The sequence below is a fragment of the Sus scrofa genome, chromosome 6 (assembly GCF_000003025.6).
Source record: "Sus scrofa isolate TJ Tabasco breed Duroc chromosome 6, Sscrofa11.1, whole genome shotgun sequence".
Classification (NCBI taxonomy): domain Eukaryota; kingdom Metazoa; phylum Chordata; class Mammalia; order Artiodactyla; family Suidae; genus Sus; species Sus scrofa.
Window position 1 is genome coordinate 145,935,756 of NC_010448.4, and position 26,630 is coordinate 145,962,385.

Consider the following 26,630-nt stretch of genomic DNA (forward strand, 5'->3'; position numbering starts at 1 on the left):
AATATCCACTCACTCCTTCGTCTTTTAGTAGCAGAACCCTGAATTTTAGTTGATTACACATGTTTCCAGCCAAAGACTACATTTTCCAGATTCCCTTCCGGCTAATATTGTCATGTGACTAAATTATGGGCAATGGGATCTGGGTGGTAGTGATAGGTATTTAATGTCTGAATTAAACCCTTAAAGGAAACCACTTGCCTTTTATTTTTCTTTCGTCCATCCCAAGGCTGGAACATGGAGGTGTTTCAGGATGATAAGGCAGCCACACCCTCAAAAAGATGTAGCAATAATACAGAAAGTTCTTGGGTTTTGAATGACTCCTGGAGCAAGACTCTATTACCCATCTGGACTACCTACCAGCTCTGACTCTTATGTGGGATACAAATAAACCACCTATTTTGTTTAAGCTATTACTATTTTGGTGTCCGTTAAAGCAGCTCTGCCATTATTTTAATTTATACAGATCCCAAATCAACAACTAAAACCTGGATGATTTTTCTTCTTTACCCTTATCAGCATGGTATCTTTTTAGGAGACTACAACTTAGGAATAGAAAGTAATCTTTTGCATGTGAGTTGACTTCTGCATCCTGCCCTCTTCTTTTTTGGTGTTATGCATTGCCCTGGTCCATACTACATTTGATTTCCATATAAAAATCAGAGCCCAGGTGAGATCTGGACTGAAATTATGTTTGTTTATATGGCAGGATTTTTGCCAGCAATTTAAATCCTAATTTTCTATGTTGCTGAAGCTATGTTTTGGGGAGAAGTCATTTCAGAAAGGTTTGTTTATATTGTACATACACATAGATATATGTATGATTCATTCATTCATTCATGCATCCATTCATTCATTTCATTCATTTATTGAGTCTTTTGACCATGAAGTATATACAGGGTATCTATCCAAATAAAATAAAACTCAATTCATGATGAGATATCAAATAAATTACAATTCATAGATACATACTCATAGATGAATGAAAACTACAAGTAAAACCAAACTTTATCTTAAGATTCTTCAAAATAAATAGAAATCAGAAATTCAACACAACCCATTGTTTCAAACAGTTTACCATTTGAAAATTTCTCTGCTTCTGTTAGTGTAATGATGTTTGCTTTTGTAGTATAAGAGCCTTAGCCTAAATGAAATATCCTGATACATCATTAACTGGTATACATCCTATTTATCTTTTTGTACCTGAAGTAAGCATAGATGTATGAACATCTTATTGTTTGGTTGGAAACATCTAACGTGTACAAAGAATTCCTCATATTTGCCATGGCACTAGCTGAATTTCAGAAAGTTATTTCTATTTATCCAGTTCTGAAGCTAAAGTTTTAGGTATGTCATTTGTGCAATATAGGTTCACACGGGTTATCTTGAAACGGTCGGGGATTCTAAAGCCGAGAATATATTTTCAGTTACAATCTCTCTTTATACTTACGTTGGTGTGAACACATGCCTTTTTACCTAGAGTAGCAATAACAGCTAAATTTTTTTACACTAAACGTCAAAAGTCATAAATATTTGGGAATCATAGTTATGGCAGAGCCAGATTCTCACATTAGTAAGAACGAGCTGGGATTTCAGGGGCGGTGGTTGTGGGGGATCCCAGGGTCCCTTGGTTTGTGGTGCTGCTGGTCTGCAGAAACAGCATAACTCTGGGATTATGTCCTATGGGTGTCTCCATCTAGTTTTCACACTGTTTTCCTACCATCTTTTAATCGGTCTTAACCACAGTATATTAATATATTACTTTAAAAATAGGTGTTTGAACAGATACACACTACCATATGTAAAAAAGATAAACAAGGATTTACTGTATAGCACAGAGAACTACATCCAGTACCTTGTAAGAACCTACAATGGAAAAGAATATAAAAAATGGAGATATATATATGTATCTGAATAACTCTGCTCTACACCAAAAACTAACACGGTATTGCAAATAAACTACACTTCAATAAAAATAAATTTGAAGAAATAGGTATTAGGAAGAGCTCAGTGTAACAACCACTCTTCTTGCTGCACTGCAGCAATGTACTGGGTTGGAGGAATAGCTGCCAGATGACTTGGCATATGTATTCTTCTTGATAGAAAGAATTTCTTCTTTCCTAGGGTCAACTAACTGTCAGCAAATAAATAGCATGTGTCTGGGATCATTCTAGTAAGTTTTTCTGTTTTCTTTCTCTTTTTAAAATTTTACTGAAGTATAGTTAGTTTACAATGTTGGGTCTAGTAAGTTTTCTTTCCCATAAATTTGTTCATTTAACCCCATGAACTTCTTCACTTATCCAGGTAGCTTCCAAATGCCAAGTTTATTACACCCTATAGAGAAGTGGATATAAATTGGTTTCAGGCACTTAAATAACTTTTTACTGTTAATAAAAAATGATTTAGTAAGCGCAAAAAATGATTTGAAAGCTGTCTACTGAAAAGTGAAAGTGTGTGCATTAGAAATGCCCCTATTACTAGACACCATCCCTGTTACAGACCAATATATGAATTTAAAATCTGTACCCTCCATTGCAGAAGGGAAAGAAAACTAACACTATGTCATGCCTTCCTTTGCAAGAAGACATCTTAAGATGGGCAGTGAGTATACCATGAAAAGTCACCAGAAATATATTTGCTGTGGTTGATTTCAATTAGCAATCATGTTAGTTGACTCTTTACTGAGTGATAAAGAAGGTGTCATTATTGACTTTATTCACCTCAGGTAGGCAAATGCTTATTCAAAATACAAGTGATGACAACTTCTTTAGAAAGGTCAGTTGAGATATTTCCAGAAGCATCTTCAAAAAATGGTTCAGCATTTATTAACTACCTCAATCCCGAGAAACACTGAAGGGAGATCGAGTCTCTCTAAAGAAGATGCTGAGAAGCCCAGAACATAATAATAGCTGCTGGGACAAGAGCCGTCCTTTGCGCTTCACAGCTATTTTTAGAAAACAATTGCAGCACTTATCAAACAGCACAGAGAAAACACGTGCTGGAACTCAGAATTCAGCAACTGGAGAAATGTAGTAGATGAGAATTGGGGGAGGAAGCGCGAATTGTAGAAAAATACCAACTTGATTAACATAAATAAGGCATACCTATATTTGAGAGGGTGATGAGAGTACTTAAGACAAATTGATAGTAAAATTTAAGGTAGATTGTGAGTTTTAATACCATTTTAGACTATGATCTATGACATTAGATTAGTATTTCTCTTTTGAAGCACTAGCAATGAAAAATTTTTTTCTAAAAAAAGCAATTTCCTTTGTTTTCTTTCCATGAGTTTTTTATGTGTCATAAAAGAGGACATAAGATATGTTTTTAAAAATTGCTGTTAGTAAATATGTAAACTTCATATTGTTTTTAATTGCTTCAGAAGTCTGGAAAAGCTTTATCTTTTTCTTCTTTGAATAATGTTTGCAGGAAAATAAGTCAAAAAGAAATGCAGTCCCAGGCACTTTTAGCACTTCTTTGAAAAGCACAAGAACTGTAATATAAAATGAGCACAGCTTTGCATAGCTAGAATGACCTGTTTCAGGTTTACAGAATTCATAAAACGGTGACCATATGCAGCCTTCGGTTTAAGGAATTTCTGATCTACTTAACATGTATGGGTGGAATATGGCTGTCTCTCCAAGCTCAGCAAGGCGTGAAATAAAAAAACCACTCACCACCGGTGATGGAGAAAGTGCAATGTTGCCTATTGAGGCCTTCAGTTCATCTACAGTTGCAGCGTTCTTAAGAATGTCTTTAGATTGCAATGGCTTAATCTTGATATTAAACTTCTTGTGCGATTCTTCTTCCTCTTCCGACTCGCTTGAGGAATAAAAGTGCTTTCCTTTGGTAGGTAGAACACAGTTAAAGATACATAACTCTTTTGTCTATGGGGAGGCAATGATGAGTCTAAGGTAAGGGTGACTAAACATAGAGGCAGCAGGGGTGTACTTAGATGGCAGAAAATCAAAGTAAAACAAACAAAAATAAAAGAAGAAGGCAGGGAAGGGTTAAAATGTATTCACCTTTCCTTGGAGCATCATTAAGGATGGTGAATTTCAAAGAGCGATGGTTACAAAGGAATACTTTTTCTTTTTTTTCTTTTTTTTTTTTTTTTTTTTTGTCTTTTTGTCTTTTTGCCTAGAAAAAGGGCCTCTTCTGGGGCATATGGAGGTTCCCAGGTTAGGGGTCTAATTGGAGCTGTAGCCACTGGCCTACGCCAGAGCCACAGCAACGAGGGATCCAAGCCGAGTCTGCGACCTACACCACAGCTCACGGCAACGCCGGATCCTTAACCCACTGAGCAAGGCCAGGGATCGAACCTGCAACCTCATGGTTCCTAGTCGGATTCGTTAATCACTGCACCACAATGGGAACTCCAAGGAATACATTTTTGCTGCAGCTGACCATTTGTGTCACATTCAGCACTCAGAGTGACACATCCACAGGAACTTCCTCTTGTCATAAGAGAAGAAGGCCACTCTATGGACCATGGATGAGGAGTTTTAAGTGCTTCAGAGTGTGACCTGCTCTGACCAGAGGTGACTTTGGGGAAGACACAAGTCAGAGCCATTTTCCAGCCACCATGAGTGGCACTGTCATATCAAGTTTTAGCAAGACAACCTAGCACCCACAAGCTGCGCAATTACTTTTCCAGCACAATTGTTCTTTTTCTCTCCTCTCTCTCTCTTCTATGACTAGATCAAGGCAAAGTGTCGCTTATTAGTGATCAGGCTGTTCTCTGTGCTGTTTATTCCTCTCTAATACTAGGACAACATGACTCAAAAAGCTTGGGTTTCAGCACCTTTGCAAACCTAATTTATCACACCATTTTCTGAGAGAAAATGAAAATTAAAAAAATAAAGGAAGTTCCCATTGTGGCTCAGTGGTAATGAACCTGTCTAGTATCCATGAGGACTCGGGTTCGATCCCTGGTCCCGCTCAGTGGGTTAAGGATCTGGTGTTGCCCGTGAGCTCTGGTGCAGGTCGAAAACTTGGCTCGAATCCCATGTTGCTTTGGCTGTGGTGTAGGCTGGTAGCTGCAGCTCGGATTTGACCCTTAGCCTGGGAACTTCCTTATGCCATGGGCTTGGCCCTAAAAAGAGAAAAAAAGAAAGAAAGAAAGGATATAGCCGGGTTCCTCAGGTCTGATGCTGTAGCCTTCTTCATCCAGCTCAGGTGAGTTCTATAAAATACAAGTGCACATTAAACAATTATTATCCTGACAATGATAAAGGAATCATTCATTTTCCTCCAAGAGCCTTATACTTAAGACTTGCCTCTTATTTGGAGGTAAATACTGAGCAATGTGTTTAGATATTTACTCAGGGATATTTAGAGAGGCTTCCTATGGGGAAAATAATCTAGGAATCAACAGTCAATGAAAGAAAACGTTCAAAGAGAATTTATCATGCATTTCCTATAAGTCGAGGAGGGGGCATGTACCAAATGCAAATGATCTTTTGTCTGTATTTTGCTAGGCAGAAGTTCCCCAAAATGCAAAGCACAAAACATCAGGGATAGGAGCTGGAAAGGAAAGGATATTCGTGAGGTTTGGAAGAATTAGGGCATCTGCATGTGCCTTTTGGGAGGATGCAGAGGAGAGAGGTGGGTCAGTGGTGAGGAAGAAACTATACCGAGATACTGAGGCAGGAATGAACAGCATGGTTCCTGTGGGGTAAGGGACAGTGGAGATGGACAGTGTGGGTCCAGCGGGAGACAGTGAAGATGACAGGACTGGACAGGAAGCCATGTGGTGGGAGACCGTGGAAAATCAGACCATGGGGGGCCAATCTGCTGGGAGGAGAGTCTAGACCTGATATGGCTACTGCAGCTTCTCAATGAGGGTAGGAGATGCTGAAAGCAGACGCTTAAGATGCTGGAAGATGCTTCAGGTTAGACTGGGGACAGAGGACATGGGAGGAAGGAAAACAAATTCAAGACCCTTGCGTCAATTTGGGTAAGAAGTGCTACGAAGGACCAAGTTGGTGGTGGTGAAAAGGGATGAACCCAGGACATTTGGAACCTTCCCCGTCTGTTCTTAGTAACAGAGAGGGAAGGTTGAAGAAGACTCAAAGATTTCTGCTCTCAAATCCTGGGAGGATCCCTGGCTGAACTGATTCCAACAGCAGGCAACCTACATTTTTAGGAAAAAGACAGGAAAGATAAAGAATCGGAATGAGTGTGATCTTTTAGTTACCATTCTATGGTGAGTACTGGGACCCATGCTTTATTTCACTAACACTTCATGACAGTCCTATGTGAAAAGAACTATCCCACTCACCAAGGAGGAAACTAAGAGGAATTAGATGCTATTTCTCAAGGAAACACACCCAGCAAATGGCAGACCTGGGTCTTGACCCCAGGTATTTTGAGACTACCTCTATGCCTGAGAAAAAAAGAGGGTGCTGAGTTTAAGGGCAATGCTCTTGAAGTTGAAGTTATAGGCTTGGAAGTAAACAGGACAGATCTGGAGAGAGAAAGAGAGAGAGATTTTGGAGTCCCCGAAGCAATAGATGTGCTGTGACCTTGGAGAGAGGTAAGGCCTGAACGCCATGGAAAAGCTGCCTTTTCTTGAGCATTTTCCTCTTGTCTTTCATTAGTAGTCAGTTACTTTTTTAAAAAATGCAAATGTATTGAGGACACCTTCCTGTTAAAATCCTGTCCCTGGCTTCTCCCTGCACTTAGAAAAGCCCAGCACCACTGTATAGCCTGGAAGACCCTGCCTGACCTGGCTCCAGCCCTGCTCTCTAGCCTCAGGTCTCCGATGCTCCCAAGGCCTTCCTTCCATCGTAATGTTTATGATTTGATTGTTGCAAGCTCTTTCCCATTTCAGGGTCCTCATGAATGTCCTTCTCTCTGCCCTGAAGTCTCTTTCCTCAAATGTGCAGTCAGCTAAGCCTTACTTCAACTTCAGGACTTTGCCAGAAGGCCACATCCTTCCATAGGCCTTCCTTGCTCTTACCCCTTCCCTGTCAAAACCACGATGATATAATCTATTAAGAATAAAATCTTTCTTATTTCTTAAAGACAGTGGAGTCTAATGTATAATTACAACCAGAATTCCTATATGACCTGATTAGCTTTTAGGACGAAGCAAATTTGAGGAAAGTTCTACTTCATTGAAACACATGGGTTTAGGGTTTAGATGGGGTGCCATGAAGTACTTGATGTGTAATTTTGTTTTGTAATTATCATGCTTCTTATGTGCTTAGTGTATCCCATTCCTGTGGATTAAAGAATTCTACAAAATACAAGTATTTTTCAGGTGAAAAAGGGTCAATTTTGAAAAAAGAAATCACCCTTCTTAATAGATTTATTTATTAATACATTTATTTATTTATTGTCTTTTTAGGGCCACAACTGTGGCATATGGAGGTTCCTAGGCTAGGGGTTGAATCAGAGCTGTAGCTGCCAGACACAGCAACAGCCACAGCAATGCTGTATCCTTAAGCCACTGGGCGAGGCCAGGGATTGAACCTGCATCCTCATGCATGCTAGTCAGATTCATTTCCGCTGAGCCATGATGAGAACTCCCCTTTCTTAATATTGTTAGTAACTTCCCTTATAACATTATGTGTGAACAATTAAATGTAGGTTAGCATAGGGGTTATCATAGATTCTAGGGAATTGAATTGCTAAAAATATCAAAAAGATCTAAATCCTGGGAAACAGATATGAGAGAGGATCAGGTAATGAGGTTGATAGAATGACATTTTTCAGAGGGTACAGGTGGTATGAAGAATTTAACTTTTCTGAGCATTTTTCTCTAGAACATAGTATTTATCATTTAAGGTGGTAAGAATTCAGTAGCATTTAATATTATAAATGATACTATTATTTATTATAAAAACGAAAGTTTTATTATTAACAAATATGCAAAAGCTTTACCATCAGGCTTAACTTTTATAAAAGGGGAGGTTGGGCCAAACTGTTACCGAAGGTATCAGTACAAACACATTTTGTAGGGATTGTGAATGTGGGCACTTACTATGAAAAAGAAATGATTTTTGCTGTGAATAGGGTCTACATGTCTTATATGATTAGAAATCTAAGAGCAATTGTGTCCATCCTGTTGTGGTTGATGAAGCATGTGGTGAGGATGTTAACTGGTTTATGGGGGAATTATGAGAGTTTAAGTCTCAGCTGGGATTCATCTTTACTCCTTGGGAAGCAATAGACGATTACCATTAGATCTGGGAAAAATCTGCACTATGAGGCTATAATAATGATCATGGATGGCTATGGCCTCGATGTTTGTATTTCCCCGCCCCCCAATTTATATATTGAAATCCGAACCCCAAGGTGAAAGCATTAGGAGACGGAATGATTTGGTCTTGAGGGAGGAGCCCTCATGACTGGGATCAGTGCCCTTCTAAAAGAGACCCCAGGGAGGTTACAGCTGCAGGTGCCTTCTATGAACCAGAAAGGGGTCACTCAAGCAGACAGTGAATCTGCTGATACCATGATCTTGGACTTCCCAGGCTCTAGAACTGTTAGAAATAAATAGGTGTTGTTATACACCATTCAATTTTTGGTATTTTTGTTAGAGCAGCCTGAATGGACGAGGACAATATGAAACCAAGGCTCAGGTATGAATTGCCTTGACCCAGTATTCAAAGCTGCTTTGAAATAATCCAGAACTGAAATATCTGGAGTTAATATTTTTAAAAGCATTTTATTTATTTATTTATTTATCTTTTGAGGGCCACACCCACGGCATATGGAGGTTCTCGGGTTAGGGGTAGAATGGAAGCTGTAGCTGCTGGCCTACACCACAGCCACATCAATGCAGGATCCGAGCTGCATTTGCGACCTGCACCACCGATCCTTAACCCACTGGGTGAGGCTAGGGATTGAACCCGTATCCTCATGGATACAAATTGGGCTCGTTAACTGCTGATCCATGATGGGAACTCCAAAAAAAGCATTTTTTTATACACATGTTACAGGAGAGGCAGGCAACTGAAATAGTCTGCAAAGAATTATCTCATTGAATCCTTGCAACAATGCTGTAAAGTCCCTACTAACTGCATTTTTTGCTGGTCAGCAAATAAGTACCCCAAAGCCACACGCAACTGATATGTGGAGAGGCCAGGTCTTGTACCCAGGTCTAACAGACTCTAATGCTCTTGACTCCTGTATCATGCTAATTATGCCAGACACTTCCTTATGACATGTTTCACTTATTTTGTGTCTCATTCTAAATGAGGAATGCCTCAATTCACTTTCACATCCTGAAATATTTATAAAGACAAACAATCCTCGGATACTCACATATCTTTCCCAATCAATTTCCGCATAAAATCCATTTGGTGCCCCATTGCTTTTCTTCTGTAATAAATTTGAAAATACATTTAGAAGAGAAACATTTGAATGGAAAAGAAAGGAACAAAGAACACTTAACTCTTATCTGTATTTAGCATGAGCTATCAAAATCCAGCACTGGAAAGACAAATTAGAGCAGCCTATTAAGAAACCACATTGGTGTAACTGAATGGTAAATTGCACTCTCATGAAATGGCATAAAAGAACTTGTACACTTATTTCACAAAAGACTGTAGGATACCTAAGCATACGGATATTACCAACTAGCTGTTCCAATTTTATTCAATTACTAAGGAATTAGCAGCACCTACATTATAATTTAATCCTCTAGACCTTCAGGGGATATAACCAGATGTATATACATATTTAAAAGAAACATTTTGACTTCTCTGCTGCTCTCTATAAGATTCATTCTAACATATCCAAAGAGTTTTCATCCAAGTCATTAGCTGATCTTCTTTTAGCTTTTCTAACACTGACTCAACTTTTTCCTTGATAGAATATAAAGGAAATTGGCTCTACATCAGTTAACTCAGCCTCTAAGTATTATAAAATAGTGTTGCTCTTCTTTTCAAGTGGCTCTTCTTATCAAATTATTAAAAGAGAATTTGAGGATTCATCACGGATTTCTATCATCCATGCCTCCAGGAGCTCAGATCATGGCAAGATGACTGAGTGCCAGCTTTATTTCCTCTGGATTATTTTAAACATTCTATTTTGGCCCCTAGTACAGACCATGCCACGTATGACCACAAGAACTTGAGCAAGGATATGGCATCATCCAAACTAAAATTGCTGGGATTCTCTACTTTTCATGAGCAAAGGACAAAGACAAAAATCGGTAATGGCAATGGAGAGTTCATTCAACAGCGTTCCTCTCGTTAGCACATAGAGCAGGAGTGTGTCACTGAGCATGTGACGAGGTCTCCTGACAACACACTGCAGATGCTGACGCACGAGGCTTAAGGACGGGACACCTAACTCTGCGATCACAAATGAAGGCCAAAGTGGAACTACAAAGTGAACAGCTGACATTTAATTTGACACATAGATAGGAGACGAAAGCTTTTCATTTATGCCTATAGGATCACGAGCAAACCACATAGAGGGACCCTAAGTCACTATCATCACTGATTAATACTTAGTGCATGTTATCTGGGCACCCTGAGAATGAGCAGTAGTTTAGTGACGGTGAATAGTGCATGAGGACTAGATAATGTGTTCATGCCTTCCTCTTCCTACACACCAGCACCGCACTAGGATTTGCAAATACACAAACTCCCCAGAACACAGAGCCTGGACCTGTCCTTCTCTTTGTCTTGCTCCTGACAGAGGTTATGCGCTTTATCAGACAACATCATTCTAACCTTCTCACAGAATCACCTTCACTGAATTAGGGCTTCAACGATATTTTTTCTTCTTTGAGCAAAGGTCGTTTTAAAAAGCTGCCATATCAACTCTGCACCTACGAAGCTATATTTGAGGACACAGCACATTAAATAATGTGCCATCTCATCATAAAAACCTCTCCCATGGTGAATGGGCATGGTTCCTATTTTCGTTCTGTGTGCTTTCTTTTTAAGTTTCTACTTTACCAATCTGTTTGCATATGTCTTCTTAGCAAAATTCTCCAAGTCCTTTTAGAAAGGTATGTAATCAATGAACTAAGCTAAAAGTGAAACTCAAGAATTTTGTGATCATTCTAGCATTATTAATAGAACTTTTAGCTTGTAAACAATTATTTTTTTTTTTTTGCCTTTTTAGGGCTGCACTCAGGGAATATGGAGGTTCCCAGTCTAGGGGTCTAATCGGAACTACAGCTGCCGGCCTACACCACAGCCACAGCAACATGGGATCCAAGCCACGTCTGCGACCTACACCACAGCTCACGGCAACACCGGATCCTTAACCCACTGAGCAAGGCCAGGGATCGAACCCGCATCCTCATGGATACTCATTGGCGTCGTTAACCACTGAACCACGATGGGAACTCCTCCCAAACAATTCTTTAGTACAAAAAATTGTTAGCTAAAACCCAAAGAGATTAGGTAAATTACTGAATTCACAATTTTCAAAGTTCTACAGTTGTTTGCTTCCACGACAGTCTCATCTCCATAAACAAAGTCCTTCAAAAAAAGATAGTTGACATGCTCTGCTGAACAAAAACAAAATATACATATGTGGTATGTGTGTATGTTTCTTTCCTGACAACATGTATAGAACACTATGAATAAAAAATTCTTCAATTTTTAAAAATATCTAGATCTGGGCTGCATGAACATTTCCCAGTTTCCATGGAAACCAATGGAAAATTGAGATAAAGAGAAAGCAAAGCCTATACAAAGAAATATTCTTCTAAGTTAAGAACATTTTAAACATAAATACTAAACAGAAACAATAAATCATAACAATATGTTCTTTGGGGCAGATATTCAAAACATATGTGCATGAGTGCACAAACACACATACAAACATACACAGGTACATACACACACACAGTTTTATTAGAGGAATTGGAAATTTGGCCTGATTTATACTAGTGAATTCTTACAAATATATTTGTTTTTGCAAATGGATATTATCAAGTTAAAACTAAGCCAGAACCTGGTTGAAATTCTTCTGGTCAAACTCTAGAGAAGAAAAATTGTCTTGGTTTAACCATTTAAGCAGCTTGTAGTGTGATAGTGGTGGTTTTTCATTGGGAAAACATTAAAAAAGCAAGAAAGAATGTAAGTTAAGTGGGGAAGTGTTATTTAAAAACTAGACTTAACATTTAAAGCAATGTTGGCTCGTCACCAACCCATAAACAGTGATTTTTCTCTTGGAGTTTAAGTTATGTATTCTTTTAAATCTCTCTTTTTTAATTCCACAATTAGCATAAATAACGCCTACAACTTGAATATATGACTGTTATTTAAAGATAATTGAGGCTTACAGCAATATTGACCATGCGTTAATCAGCATTCTGTTTTGGTCAGGCTTCTCATTTACTCTTAGATAATGCAATAGGTTAAATCAATACATGTAGTAACAATTATGTTCAACTATACAGTCATCGAAGTTCTTAATTTCCATTGGGAACATTCCTCTTTTCCAAGGTCAGCTCATGGCTACCTAGTCTTCCTTGGTGAGAGTGTTAAAGACACATAATATACCGCCTAAATGTTATCTTTTTGCCATGGAGGTAGACTTGACTCATGGTGTAAATAATCCTATAGAACAGCACTGTCCAACAGCACTGTCTGGGACATAAACGTTCTGTATGCTTACTGTCCAATATGGTGCCACTAGCACAAGTAGCTATGGAGTATTTGAAATACAGCACGTGCCACTGAGGAACTGAGTTTAAATAGCCACATGAGGCTACCATGTTGGCCATCCTAACTATAACTTCTGGCATATTCTGTGCTGGCATCAACATTCCTGATGTGACATGCTTTGGTCAAGTACATTGGTTCCCACGGGCCAAGGTTCTGCCAAATTTCTGATATTACTGAAACAGTGCTCATCTTAACAAAGAGCTACTTGGTTTGTATAGTATTATTTATAGTATAGCCAAAGCTTTTTTTACAGATAAAATTTGAATCTCTGTCCTATGTCTAAGACAAAGAACTCCCATGTCTTTTATGCCTGATCACTCTTTAAAAGTATATGCAGATGTCAATATATAGTCTATACGGTTGATTTAAACATTGGCCCTGGGTGATCAAGAAGTAATGGGGAAATACTATCTAAGAAAGAGTCTTCTTAAAGCTATTTTTTGTTTTTGTTTTTGTTTTTCCAATTTCAAATGGGGATTTTTACTCACTGTTTCTATAACCCCTTGGAAATTTTAAACTAAAATCTGTTTCCTTACCGAAACTTTTTTTCCTCCTTCACGCGCGCACTCTGCTTTGTTATTGTAGGGTGGTTCATGTGGGCTGGGCTGCTGGAATTGATTGTTTTCATGTAGAAAAAAGTTGTTAAAGGATCTGTTTGTTCTTTAAGACACATATAAAGAATCACATGGAGTCAGCAAACATACCAGAGAAGAAACAAAGTCTAGGCCAAATTGCAGGGCCTACCAATCTTGGCAGGGTTCCTGAAGCAAGGAGTGGACTTTGGGGCCCATAACGAGGCTCTATTCAGCAGGCAGGTGTGGCTGGGCCAGGAGAAGAAGGGAGTAGGGGGAAGAGGCATCCTAGGCACAGGGTGATGTGAATCTGGTCCTCATTCAGCCAGCCTTCATTTACAGGGAGGGAACAGACCCCTGGACCCAGCCAAGAGATGCAATACAAACAGTTGTATTTCTCGTGGGAGTCTGAAAAGGCTAGCTCCACCATACACCCACTGCACCCAAGCTTTCCTGAGAGTCATCAATACCCAGAGCATGCATAGCTGACAGCTCCAGATCTGGGCCCTTCCCTGCACACCTCTTTGTTGGATCTCCTGCCAACAATGGCCATGACCGCCCCCGCCCCCGCCTCCCCCCCCACCGCCACTGCCTCCCATCCTTGGTGTGGATGGAAATCGGAATGGCTTAGGAAGAAGTTAAGAGTGTGTCCTGCACAAATCAGAGTTTGTCCCTGGGTTAGAATGCATCGCCACCCACAGCTGTCTGAAGCCATGTCACCGCAACAGCCAGGTCTGCTGGGGGTGGGCATTTTCAGCCAGTGGGTAGCAAGGCAAGCCCACCTTCATACATGCAGCCCAGCCACAGAGCCTCTGTGGCCTAAATCTCAAAGGCATCATCATCAGAGATGGGCTTCACTGGATTCTGAGAAACTGAAATTCAATAGTTAAACCTAGTGCGTGGCGCCCGCTCTGCCAAAGTTGTTTATAAGGATTAAGTGGCTGCACCATCACCTGAAGTTTGTGGAACCACATTGGTGAAGCCACACATTTCAACTACAGATACTCCAAAGGCAATAATCTGAAAGCCAAGTCAGCCACGTAAAAGTGGACTGGGTCCTCAGACACAAGGTCTTAAAGAAATCAGTCTGAGTTTGAGAGAAAGTCAGGTAAAGATTTCTAGGGACCCAATGCAAACAGAAAACTTGGATTCCTATAGCACTGGTCCGATAAGGAGTTCTCAAACTTTGGTGACAGACCAGAGTACGTGGAGAAAACTTCAGGCACATTTCCAAATGGTAAACTTAGCAGCTGGCCAATAATTCCCGATCACCTAGGAAGCTATATACCCTTTTCCTGAGAACATGCATTTATTTTGCATGTAGCCTGTTTTCTAAACAGGTCTGTGTTATTTCCTGAGAAATAGAAATTTGATCGTTCTTCTTTCCAGGGATACATGCGTGGCATTTCCAATTAAAGAACAAAGAGGGCACATCTGCTGATAAATAACTTGATGTGACTGGGACTGGTGGCAGTGAAGGGGGATGTGGGTGACCTCAAGGATGAAGCCCAGACTTAGGCTGGGCTTGTTGACATAGTTCATACTCAGGGTCGCCTGCCCCATGCCAGTGCTATGCCAGGCACCAAGGCGCGTGTTCTACTTGAGATTTAAACTGGTGGTCCCCAGAACAGCAGAGAGCTCTGAGGTAGCAGTGGGGCTTTGGAGACAAGGAATAGCAGGGCTGGAGGAGCTTTAGATAAAGAAAAAAGGATGAGACCGAGGCGCCAGAGGGAGAGAAGCAAGAAATAGCAAACCAGCCTAGCAGCAGCCGGAGGGAAAGCAGAGACTAGCTAACAGAGCCTTGCAAGGGTCGGAAGGAAGGGGACAAGAGAACTCAGGGAGGGGACAGAGACAGAAGCAAAGACACGGAAGCAGAGAGTACCTGGGACAGAGTTAACGAGAGGGCTCTGAGCCAGAAGCAAGAGGTGAGGAGAAGCTGAGTCTTCTGGGTCTTTTTTTTCCCCTGCTGAATAGAGCCTTGATTATAGTGTTACCCAATGTCTGATAAATTTCAGTCTACTTTCTTAACATTTCATGGTGAGAACTACATGAATGCAAAAGGCACCCCAAAGCTAAGACCCTTGAGTCCAAGGTGGGAGAAAACTCCCACCACAGCTGCAATTAACACCCCAATTTAGGGAAAATATTATGAAGGGTGATTTTTCAAAAAAATATTTTTAACTATCAGGTTTATTTTAGTTCCCTCTTGAGCCCAATGAGCCTAATGCGAGCCCCCCCCCTTTTTCCCTCAGTAACAGCTGTTCTTTTGAACCCTCTGAATAGGCATCTGATTTAGACTGGAAGGAAGTCATTTTAGAAGCTGGTACAGACACCCATAAGCACCACTCGGATAAATCCGAGGCCATGCACCACAGGCTTCTTTAAAAAGCAAGAAATCTGGTGACCAGCAAGGACTCAGTTACTGTTAAATCTAAACCCAGTGGACACATTTTCCTCCGTTGGGCTGTAAATTCAGGCCTAAGTGGTTTCAAGACCATTCCCTACTCATGAATTTAATGTAGAAAATGTATCTGCAGCTCAACAATGAAAGGGGAAAAGCGTCTTTCAATTTTATTGGCTCTCAGCTCCATTATGACTTTGTGGCCTCTGTTGGAGAAAAACAGTGCAATATAATGAGCTTTTATATCATTCAATTGGAAATGAAATAACAGTTGATGGTAGCAGCCCCTGCAGGAACTGTCTGGCTTTTGACCTTCCATATTGATGACTGGTTTGCTTGCCTACTCTGAGGCAGGGTTTGAGGTGAAGGCAAGAACTAAGTTTAACTTGACCAACACTGTATTTCTGTCCCATGCAATTACTACAAAAAATTACAACAGTGAGAGTTCTGAAAAGCTATTTAAGCTAATTTTTTTTCTCTGCAGAAACAAAAAAGGAAACAGGGCTTTAAGCAATTCAGACTAGCGTAGATTGAAGCGCAAACCTACTAAAAATGGTCATTTAAATACTTACAATTCCATCTCTATCGGGTGAACCTCTGCAACAAAAAGAAATTAGTAGCTATTAGGAAAATGAATCATTCTTGCTACGTAGACTCAAGTACAACACGAAGAATCATGAACCACCTCTTTCCCCCATTCGTGAGTTCCCACCCCAGTAAACCTGGCTGATGAAAGCTAAATCAAAACAAATAGATTGAGCGATATTTGACTGTGGGGTGTGTGTGTGTGGGGGGGGGAGTCTCCTTAAAAACTGCAATGTGAAAGGCATACATTGCTGGTGCAAGTGTCTTGCCCACTTTTGAGAGGAAAATTCCTTAAGAGCTATGCCACTCTGCAGGCTTCCATTTAAACCCACCACAAGGAAGGTGGGCCCATGTAGTCTCTCTCATCTTCTCCCCATAAGTGGCCTTGAAGTCCCCTTAGATGAAGGAACTTCTATGATATTTTTCAGCTTACTTTTAGAATCTGTATCTTCTTCTATCTTTCTAGATTTCCTGTTCCCTTGATTATAGGAGAGCACGAAATGGAGGGCACCTTTACTAAATGGCTCAGTTAGATGACTGAAGTCCAGGGTATTTCATCTATGGTGAGGCTAGGCTGCAGAGCTTAAGAGTAAGGGCTTTCCAGTAGGGTGAATTCAGGTGTCCAGACTCCACCACTTATTGGGTCTTTGACTTTGGACACATCACTTCATCTCTCTAAGCCAGTTTAAATATGATAAGGTAGATCTTGCCATATAAAGAATTATAATGGTTCCCCCAACACATCCAGTGTGTGTTAAAGATTTTTTTTTTCTTCCATGACATCTGTACCCTAGGAACACAAAACTTCCCATTTGTAGCCATGTTAGACTTTATAGCAATAAGGGAAGGGTATTATTATTATTGCCACTCTGGAAAACTGAACCGGAGAAGGGGAGAAGCAAAAGGGTAGTCACTGTACCTTCATCACTTCCTACATTAATTCATTCTGTAAGGAGCTAGAAAAATCTTACTGTATTAACATGGAGACTGGAACTATGCAGAGATGGGGACCTGCATTGCTTGGAAGAAAACCTTAATAAGTGTTTGGGTGGACTATGAAATCTTGAAGAGTTTGGTGTGGTTGAAATGGTTCTTTAGGAGATGGGACCAGGAGAGAGAGAGAGACTCAGAAATGCAGAGTTGGTGTGACATTTTCTTGGCTCCAAGATGTGATTTCCTCTTTTCCACCAACATCCCCTTCAAAATTAGCAGAATATTCATAGTCTACTTGGATTACAAAACACTTGAAGGGAGTGCATCATTTTTCTAAATCAGTTCTGTGTGCAAGTGTTTGCAGGGGTGAATCAGTGATACAGGGGCTAGAAGCAGGGTGGACCATGATATTGAAAGACCATGGGAAATCTTAGGGTCTTTGCACATTCCCTGGCTATGGGAATTAGTTGGTTCAAAGAATGTTCATGTAAGATAAAAGGGTAGGAAGAGTCTTAGATAATAAAAACTATAATTCATTGAGCAAATATTGAGTGTTTATAATGGGCCTAGGCTAGTAACAGGGGATAAAAATGACGAAGACATGCTCGTCATAGAGCGAATGAGACAGGTAAGTAAATCCAGCGGGCTACCAAAGCCACAGTTAACCTAGGCTGGCGGGAAAGCACAGAGAAAAGACCAACCCAAACTCATCAAAACCAGCATTCCTTATTAGAGTTACACACTGCAAAAAATGAGCATTTCTTACTAGGATTACTAGGATTTCAGCATTGAGAGAGAGAGGTGATTGTATCAATTCTCGGGTAAGGTATATATCTATACCCGAGGGACTGATCCTTGTGGGAGTGTCTTTGGCAGCAGTAATATATGTGGGGTAGACACAGCTCTGGAGACAGGGGTGGCTATGGTGTTACCCACTATTGGTCCAGGTAGAAGGGCATAGCTATAGGGGATCTTAAATGGGAGGCCACTTGATTTCATGCACCTATAGGGATGGTGTTTCAAAAATCTTAATCAGAGTAACTGTACTTATACACAGCAGCATTGGTGTCTATTCTGAGCCTTTGTCTTATCCACTGATGGAAATGGGGCATGGTGGCAGTAAGCAGGACAGTGTAGAGTACCAGCTGTAGTGCCAGACTGTCACTCAACATACATCAGTGTAGATTTCCTAGCTGCATAACCTTGGACAAGGACTTCACCCCTTAGTGCCTATTGCCTCATCTACATAATAGCCATGATAACAGTATATACCTCATAGGGCTATTAAAGAATTCAGCGAGTTAATATAAATGAAGAGCCTGGAATAGTACCTAGAACATAGTAAATACTCATTAAACTTTATCTAGAATAATGTAATGTATTATACATTATTATATATTAATAATGTAGTATATTAACATTAATATATTATAGAATTATTATATAAACTGACCCAGGATGGGAAGTGCAGAAAGCAATGTTAGCTGCCTCAGACAATTGGGCATACGTTCTCAATTTATTTCCTAACTGCCCTTATTTAAGTTTTATTCATTTTTAAATAATTTTTTTCTTCTTAACAGAAGACCCATTATATTTACTTATTTCTGTTTTGAATTGATCATCTACTAGGGACCGTTTGCTTCTATTTTAAAAAATGACAGTGACCTCTCGCCACTAAAATCTTTTCTCTTTTGCCCTCCTATTGTCTTGATTATAATTTTTTGCCCATCTTTTCTTTTTTTTTCTTTTCCCCCTGGGTGATAAAATAATAGGTGCTTAACCGTGGACTAGAATATTGGCTCCATGTCTTATTTTCTGGGTAGCCTTCAGCAAGTTACTTAATTCCTTTTGGCACTGATTTTTCATCTCTAAAATGGAGATATTACTTCTAACCTTATTGAATTACTGTGAGGATTAAAAAGATATCAGTGCATACAAAATACCCTGCCCAGGGCCTGCCACTTAGCCTAGGCTCTCTCCTTCCCATTTTCTATCCGCCATTGTCATGATGATCAAATCAGGAAGCTCCGTTTCTAACTCTATCTAAGGAGGTTCAATCAGCTGAAGTTGGAGCTGGCAGCTACCAGAGCAGGTTGCCTGGCAACCCTCACCGACTTGCAACAGCCCTGAAAACAGTTCGCATCAACTAGATTTAAGTGATTGCAGACTAACACAAGCATTACCTAAAGCTGAGGGGACAGCACGGTGCCAGAACATTTTCCCAGCAGTATGCAAGAATGATATAGGACCCAATCAGAGAGCAGAGGCTCATGAAAAGCAAAGGCTTACACTAGACAGCTTGTCCTTTGACCATCAATGTGGCGGAACCAGTTTATAACGAATTTTCTATCACCTAAGTAAATTGGGGTGCTCAAATGATAAGAAGTGAAGGACAGATGCTTGGGATTTTACAAGCAAATGTCTTGTTAGAAGACTTAGGAGATGCTGGACATCTCTCCCAAGCCATGAGGAGTAACTTCCTCATTTTCAGGATTTCAGAAGTGGTAATGGAAGAGTGGCACTTGGGCCACATGCAAATGAGCCCAGCCTGCCCTGCTGAGGTTGTCTGACCTCTTTTTCCCTTTTGAGAGAGTTTTTTCCTTTTTAATTTTCTTCACACGCCAGAGATTATGGGTAGTCAGTTACAGGCACTGTCTTCAAGGAAAAATGGATTTGGTTTCTACCAAGGATGTTCTCCTAAAATATGTCCAGTGGTACCCCACACAACACGAGGCCTGCTGGAAGGGACAAAAGATGTTGCCGATAGATGAACTGCTGCAGTGTCTGGCATTTAGGGAAATTAGGTTCCACCCGGCATAAACTAAGGTCCATTGGAGGAAAGTGTACTTTAAGGCCACAGAGCTACTGACAGAACCCAGGTCTTCTAACTCTGGTGAACCAACCACCACTTATTCTGGTTAGTGTTTCAAAAATGGCAGTTCTTAAGAAATAATTGAAATTATATAATGCTCAGAAAAAAATATTTCTAATTTAATCACTTACAAAAAATTGGCAAGACTAGAGTAAATGTAGTTCCATGAAATAATTATTTACTGAAAGAAAAAGCACAAAGAAAAGGTAAGAAGAGAATGAATACTTGTTATCTGGACAAAAAAATAGTATTTTTTACCCCCTAATCCTTTATAGTCTTCGGTTTAAAAGCTTTTGAGGCTTCAAGGTTGCCCACTGCCTAAGGAAGGAAGCCCAGACACCTCAGCCTGGCACATAAAGCCCTTCCTATCTGGTCTTGATCTACTTTCCAGCCTTGCCTCCCATCACCACAGCTACCTGCAGCTGACAGGTAGGCAAACTGCCCATTTAGCTTGTCCTGAATACCTACTTGGCTTTTCCACATCTCTGCTTTGGCTGTTGTTCCCTTTGCATGGAATGCATGTCCTCATCTTTGTGAAGGCCAAACTCAAGACTCCTACTTCTCTGAAGCTTCACTGATCATGTGCTCAAATATGAGCTCACCTACCCTCAAATTCCTAGGAAATTCCATTTCTCATTGCTTATAATGAACTGACCGTGTATTAATTTGTATTAGTAATAAATAAGAGTAGTGGAGGCTGTCATTCACTGAGCATTTACTAAGTTACCGGGTACCATGCTGGTCATTTCAAATATGTTAGCTCTTTTAAGTATAGGAAAGCTACTTCAGCGTGCATGAGTGGTGTTTTATTCCATGAATTGTAAATTCTCAGAGGACAAGGACAGAGGGCAATGCTCAGCACCTTGTGATAAAATGCACACATGATAAAAATGTACAGAATGAAAAGCTGGAGTTACAAAATCAATATAGCCCTTTTCCTTTTCACTTGTGCCTACACAACTACTGACTTTCCCATTTTCTAACATTCTTGCAGGGATTCTAGCTAAAGAAGGGGCTTAAAGGGCTCATTATTCTGCTCTGCAGCAGACCACACCAGATCTGCATTTGCACATGGTCACAGCCAGCTGACGCTGAGTAGTGGTGCTCTCCTTGAGTACATACGTAGAATCAGTGTCCTTTTCTTTCTTCCGTATTCCAAAGGCCTTCCTTGTACGTTTTTTCAATCCTATGGGAGAAAAACAACAAAAGGTCGAAGAAAATTTATTTGCCATTTGAATGTCCCTAGCAACATTCAAGTGAACATATTTTTAAAGTTGCAACACATTAGTTAATTTGAAAGTTCAAAAAGCAATGACAGTTTCTTTACACGTCTGCATGTGTGTGTGGGGGGGGGCACATGCATGGGATTCATTATTCTATTTGTCAGCAGATGTTGACCAAGGACATAACACTGTAAGTTCTTAGCCCTAGAAGCATCATAAGAATATTCAAATAAATGGAAAGGAGATCAGGACTAGGTATAGAAAAATTGGCAAGCTTTTCTTAGATGGTTATTATGCATCATCCAAATTGGCACTCTGCCAAGAAACCCGATCATAGATTTAGAAGAACAATAATTTACAGGTTAGATATATTCTCGAGACTAGGATAGTTCCAAGGCAGAGATTATATAAACCATACAAGAGATCCTTACTGATCTGACACATCTTTGTATTCCATATTCCCAATGCACCTTTTTCTACCTCCTCAATTTGGTGGCTAGACTAGAGTCTCTGAACATATGAACATACCCAAACCTCTCTACTCCAGGAGCTCTTTTTCCCTCATTTGGTCCTTACCTCTGATTGAAATGCTCTTCCTATTTTGTTGATACTTAGAACTTCAATATGTGCCTTTAAGGCCCAGCCAAATGCCACTTTCTTTGTGAGGGCCTCTCAATCCTTGGGCTGTAAGAAACTGACACTTCTCTGCTCCTTCCACATGTTGCTCTTACGTGTATTACAATATATCAAACTTTCCACCTATTAGTTAGTTCCTTTGTAGTTTCCTCCATAGGCTGTGAGCTTTTCTAAGACAGAGGCCAAGGACATCCTCTGTATGTCCCCTATCCTAAGTATAGGTACCAGATGATATTTGCTGATTTAAGATGTCTTCCAGGAAGCTTCATGCAGGTGGAGGTGGGGTAAGAAGGCTGCTTTCTTCCATCCTGGACAAACCAAGCTCAGTCTTGTATCTCCCATTCTTATCCTGTCAAGGGTATGCCTGGGATTCCCATCTCCTGCATGTCCTATAGTTATAAACGTGGCTTGTGTTTCTCATGTTAGTGAGTGTTACTCAAATGTACCAAATGCCTATATGTTCAAGGCTTTAGACTGACAACTTACTGGTGTTCGGAACTTCTTGACAAATTACAGCTGGAAAAGACACCGACTTTCAGGATTTGTTTGGTACTACTAGGTGGAACAGAGGAAAATCACTGACAGAATCAGAGATTGGATGACATCTTCTTCTAAAACATGTGAGTCAGCCCAGGCCACTCAGATGATCTGAGTCATTCATTATCTGGCTTTTAGGATATACTCAAATATAATCTCCAAAATGCCTCTGTTAGTCTAATTTTGCATTTGAATAGTCATTCCGTTTAAGATGTTTAGGTCTTTAAAATGTCAATGTTTGTTTTTAAAAAAAAAATCTCCTCCCACAGTAAGCTGTTTTCCATTACTCTCCACATGGGATTTTATAGAAAACTTATTGACATTTAAATTACCTGCCCATAATATTTATGAATACCCTCCCTCTGTTCATTTTTAATTCTGACTATGAAAAACTTCTTTCTTCTCACTTCTAATTGCCTTATCTCCTTATAGGGACAAAATACCATTGTTACAATAGTCTTTTTCTGCCTATAAATTTTCCTGGGCTTCAAGTCTCTTGTCTTCTCTATGCTTCTAAGAGGGCTTTGGGGTCACAATGAAGGCCCTCTTCCCCAGTCACTACTCTTTTTTTTTTTTTTTTTTTTTAATAGGATTATAAAGCAAATGCTATTATTATCTTATGTTTTCAAATTACTTTATTTTCTGTAACTTGACCATGAGATAGGAGACGGCATGCCCTACGGAATAGATCAGAAAATACAGACAAATTCCCGTAATTATTGTATTAAATGGGTAACAGGGCAGGCAACAGTAGTTTTCCATAGACTGTGTCCTGTTTTTGACCACCAAATCTGGACAATAGCCAGCATGAACTAGGTCATGAACATCACAAGCTGTCCATTTTCCAGTGAAAAGTGCCCTGGATCAGGCTTCAGGAGACAGAGTCCATTTCCAGCATCATTTCTAATTGTGTCAATGAATACAGTTACTTTCTTTTTGTATTTCAATCTCTCAGTCTACAACCATTCAGTCAGCAATAAGGAATGAAAGAATTTGCACATGTTCACAAGATGCAGTGCCATTCTTCATTTTAGTTTCACTGAAAAACATATGCTACATCCATAGAATACGTCCCCATAGATAGACTATATATGAGCATAAACCAGATATGTGACATTCCAGAAAAGCAAAACTAATCAAATTTTTAAATAATAAAAACCAGTGGTGAAAACTTTCACTTTTCCCCTTGAAAGGTGGAAAGATGTGTGCTTAGAAAAGAAAATGCTGAAAGACTAAAAGTTGTGAAATATAAAAGCCAGTCACATCTTTACAGCTTTTTGAGATGATCCAGGAAGAAACAATCATAGCAAGTGTGTTAAAAGTGAATGGAGAAGTGTGGTCAAGTCTTTTGAGAGTTTATTTTAAAATAATCAAAAAATTCTTCAGAAGAGAGTATTAGTATCAAAGATCTCATAGGAATAACAAGTCTAAGGCACCATATCTGATAATCTGATAAGCTTAAAAAACACTATATCCAATGACTTCTCACTTCTCTCTCTAGAATTCCATGAAAAATTTTAAGTCAGTTTCTACAGCGTAGTTGTTTTTAGGCTGGGTCATAAATTTTGGGTCCACTATTCTTTAGCAAAAATAGGAGGGAAAAAAATCAAGTGTTTTTTGAGAAATGACAATACAAAACAAAGAGATCTAAAGTGAAAGAACTGTGATGTCCTGATGATCTGGGCCTAGAACGGTTTTCTTCCAAGCTATGGAATTGAGAGCATCCCCTGTGTGCATACAAAACTGCATCAGCCACATGGAAGTCTGGCTGTGCCTCTAGCATCTCTCTACCTAATTTAAGTTCCTTCGGCTTCCTTTAGTATTATGGGAGAAGCTAGTAAAACCTGGGAATAACCACAGTTAGGAAAGTTTATTTCAAAATAGGCAGTCCCAGATATGACATTACAAGATAGTGAAATAAAGCAACAGATACAGAAACTGACAATAGTGATAACACAAATATATATAGTAATATTTGTAGCTACCACTACTGAGGTCCTACCTGTGGGCTAAGTACAAGCTGCTTTACCTATGCTGACTCAATTTTCTTATAAACCTTGTGAAAAAGTGGGAGGTGTTTTCTTTGCAAATGATGAGCCTGAGGGTTTACCCTCAGGTCTTATTATCATTATCAGGTTTTATTATAATCATCTCTAGGGAGGAAATTGGAGGCTTCTCTCCCTCCATGGATCCCCAAAGTTCTGCCAGACTCTGTCCTAAGTTCCTCTACCTCTTCTCCCTGGGGTAACTTCACTCCCTCACATGGTTTCGTTTTCTATCTGTAAGTAGATGAATTCTGAATCTATAAGTAGACCCAGTATTATCTCATGAGCTTCTGAACATATAGTACTTCTTCTCATACTCATGCTTCTACAAATAGACATCAAATTTTGAAAGCCTTTGGGTACCACATTATACATATGGAATCAAAATCTATAAAAGCATGCACAATCATTTAGCTTATAATTATTTTCTGAGTAAAATCTCCCTTTAAATGAAATGGTTTTCCACGAATTGATGAATGGACAAACAAAAAATGGCATACTCACACAATGGAATATTATTCAGTCATTAAAAGGAAAGAAGCACTGATACATGCCCCTACATGTATGAACCTTGAAAATATTATGCTAATAAATGAAAGAAGCCAGAGAATCAGCTATTGCATAATGCTATTTTTGTGACATATCCAGAGTAGGCAAATTCATTGAAGGAGGCTGTGTTCAGGGAGTGACTGCAGTATTGGTACAAAGTTGCCTTTGGGGATGATACAAAAGTTCTGGAACTAGATAGTATGATAGTTGCACAACACTGAAAAGATACTGAATACTTTTTTCACATGGCCAACATGTCATATATGTTTCACCAAAATAAAAAAGAAACAGGGAAGTTCAAGCCGGATTATTCTGTGACTACAGGGGGAAGAGGAGGGAGTGAAGAGGAAAAGGTAGAGACAAAGCAGATGGGCTTAAAAGTTTGGGATCTTTTTTTTTTTTTTTTTTCTTAATTTATTTTTTTTTGCTAAAGTTGTCAAGCATTTAGCAAAGAAAAGAGGAACTGTATAGTCACAAATCTGTGTCCATGATGCCCTTCACTATCAAGGAAGTAACATTACAATGAGAATTTGCAACAAAACCTCCAGCTTTTCTTTCTCATGTAACAGATATTTACAAAAAGCTTGCTGGGAACACATTTTTGTTCAATATTCCTTTCAGCTTTTCTCATTAGATTACAATGTTACATTAGTCCCAACTAGATGGTAAGCTCCCTGAAGTCACACATCCTACTATGAATTTAATTTCACTGCCATAGAGTGTTGCATAAATAGAACATTCCCTAAAAGTATTTACTCAATTGTATTAAAACAAAGGCATCATTTCTCATCTCCTTTTCAAACTGCAATTCAGTTTGAGTTGGAAGCCTGTGAAATAAATGTGTTAGGGTGAAACTGCCAATCAAAAATGAAGTAGAAGAAAAAAACTAAAACTAAGTGTGCCTTGCTTGTAGAAAGGATGAAGACGTTTATGAAATTCTTGGCCTCAGCTGTGTGTGGGGGGAGTGTCTGCAAACTGGGTAACCATGTTAAATAGGTTTCTCATGACGGCCCCCCAAAAGTTTGAAAGTCTTTAAAAATAAATCTTTAATAAAAAGTCTTTTTTTTTTTTTTTTTTTTTTTTTTTGTCTTTTTGCCTTTTCTAGGGCTGCTCCCGAGGCACATGGAGGTTCCCAGGCTAGGGGTCCAATCGGAGCTGTAGCCACCGGCCTACGCCACAGCCACAGCAACGAGGGATCCGAGCCACGTCTGCGACCGACACCACAGCTCATGGCAATGCTGGATCCTTAACCCACTGAGCAAGGCCAAGGATCGAACCCACAACCTCATGGTTCCTAGTCGGATTCGTTAACCACTGCGCCACGACGTGAACTCCTAAAAAGTCTTTTTGACTTAAGACACAGATTACTATGTTCACTAGTGTATTCCTCTGAAACATCCTCAAACTAATTAAAAAATAAAGATACCTTAGAACTTCCTGACTCTGAGTATACAGCTCTGCAGAGGAAAATAAACCATACATCAAAAAAAAATTTTACTTTTATCAATTCTCTTTTCTCCCAAGTATAGCTGTTCTGTAGGGATTCATTAAGAAAATGCTAAATTCTGAATTTGAGCCATTGAAAACAGAATTATTCAGAGGGATCTTCCAAAAAAGAAAATTTGGACTCTAT

The 26,630-nt window shown here is 39.6% G+C and overlaps 1 protein-coding gene across 23 annotated transcripts in view; it reads right to left on the reverse strand.

The window, feature by feature from the left end:
- Window positions 1-26,630, reverse strand: part of SGIP1 (SH3 domain GRB2 like endophilin interacting protein 1) — a 235,964-nt gene that overhangs the window by 120,098 nt on the left and 89,236 nt on the right. For 8 of the 23 annotated variants that reach the window (XM_021096519.1, XM_021096517.1, XM_021096518.1 and 5 more), the window contains exons 2-8: window positions 21,130-21,193; window positions 16,190-16,214; window positions 15,099-15,182; window positions 13,181-13,252; window positions 9,274-9,330; window positions 5,128-5,182; window positions 3,675-3,850 (exon numbers count right to left, since the gene is read on the reverse strand). In XM_021096519.1, coding sequence (XP_020952178.1) covers window positions 3,675-3,850; window positions 5,128-5,182; window positions 9,274-9,330; window positions 13,181-13,252; window positions 15,099-15,182; window positions 16,190-16,214; window positions 21,130-21,193 — 533 coding nt within the window. The remainder of the gene's footprint in view (window positions 1-3,674; window positions 3,851-5,127; window positions 5,183-9,273; window positions 9,331-13,180; window positions 13,253-15,098; window positions 15,183-16,189; window positions 16,215-21,129; window positions 21,194-26,630) is intronic. The other 15 variants (XM_021096531.1, XM_021096530.1, XM_021096529.1 and 12 more) reach the window with 4 other exon arrangements.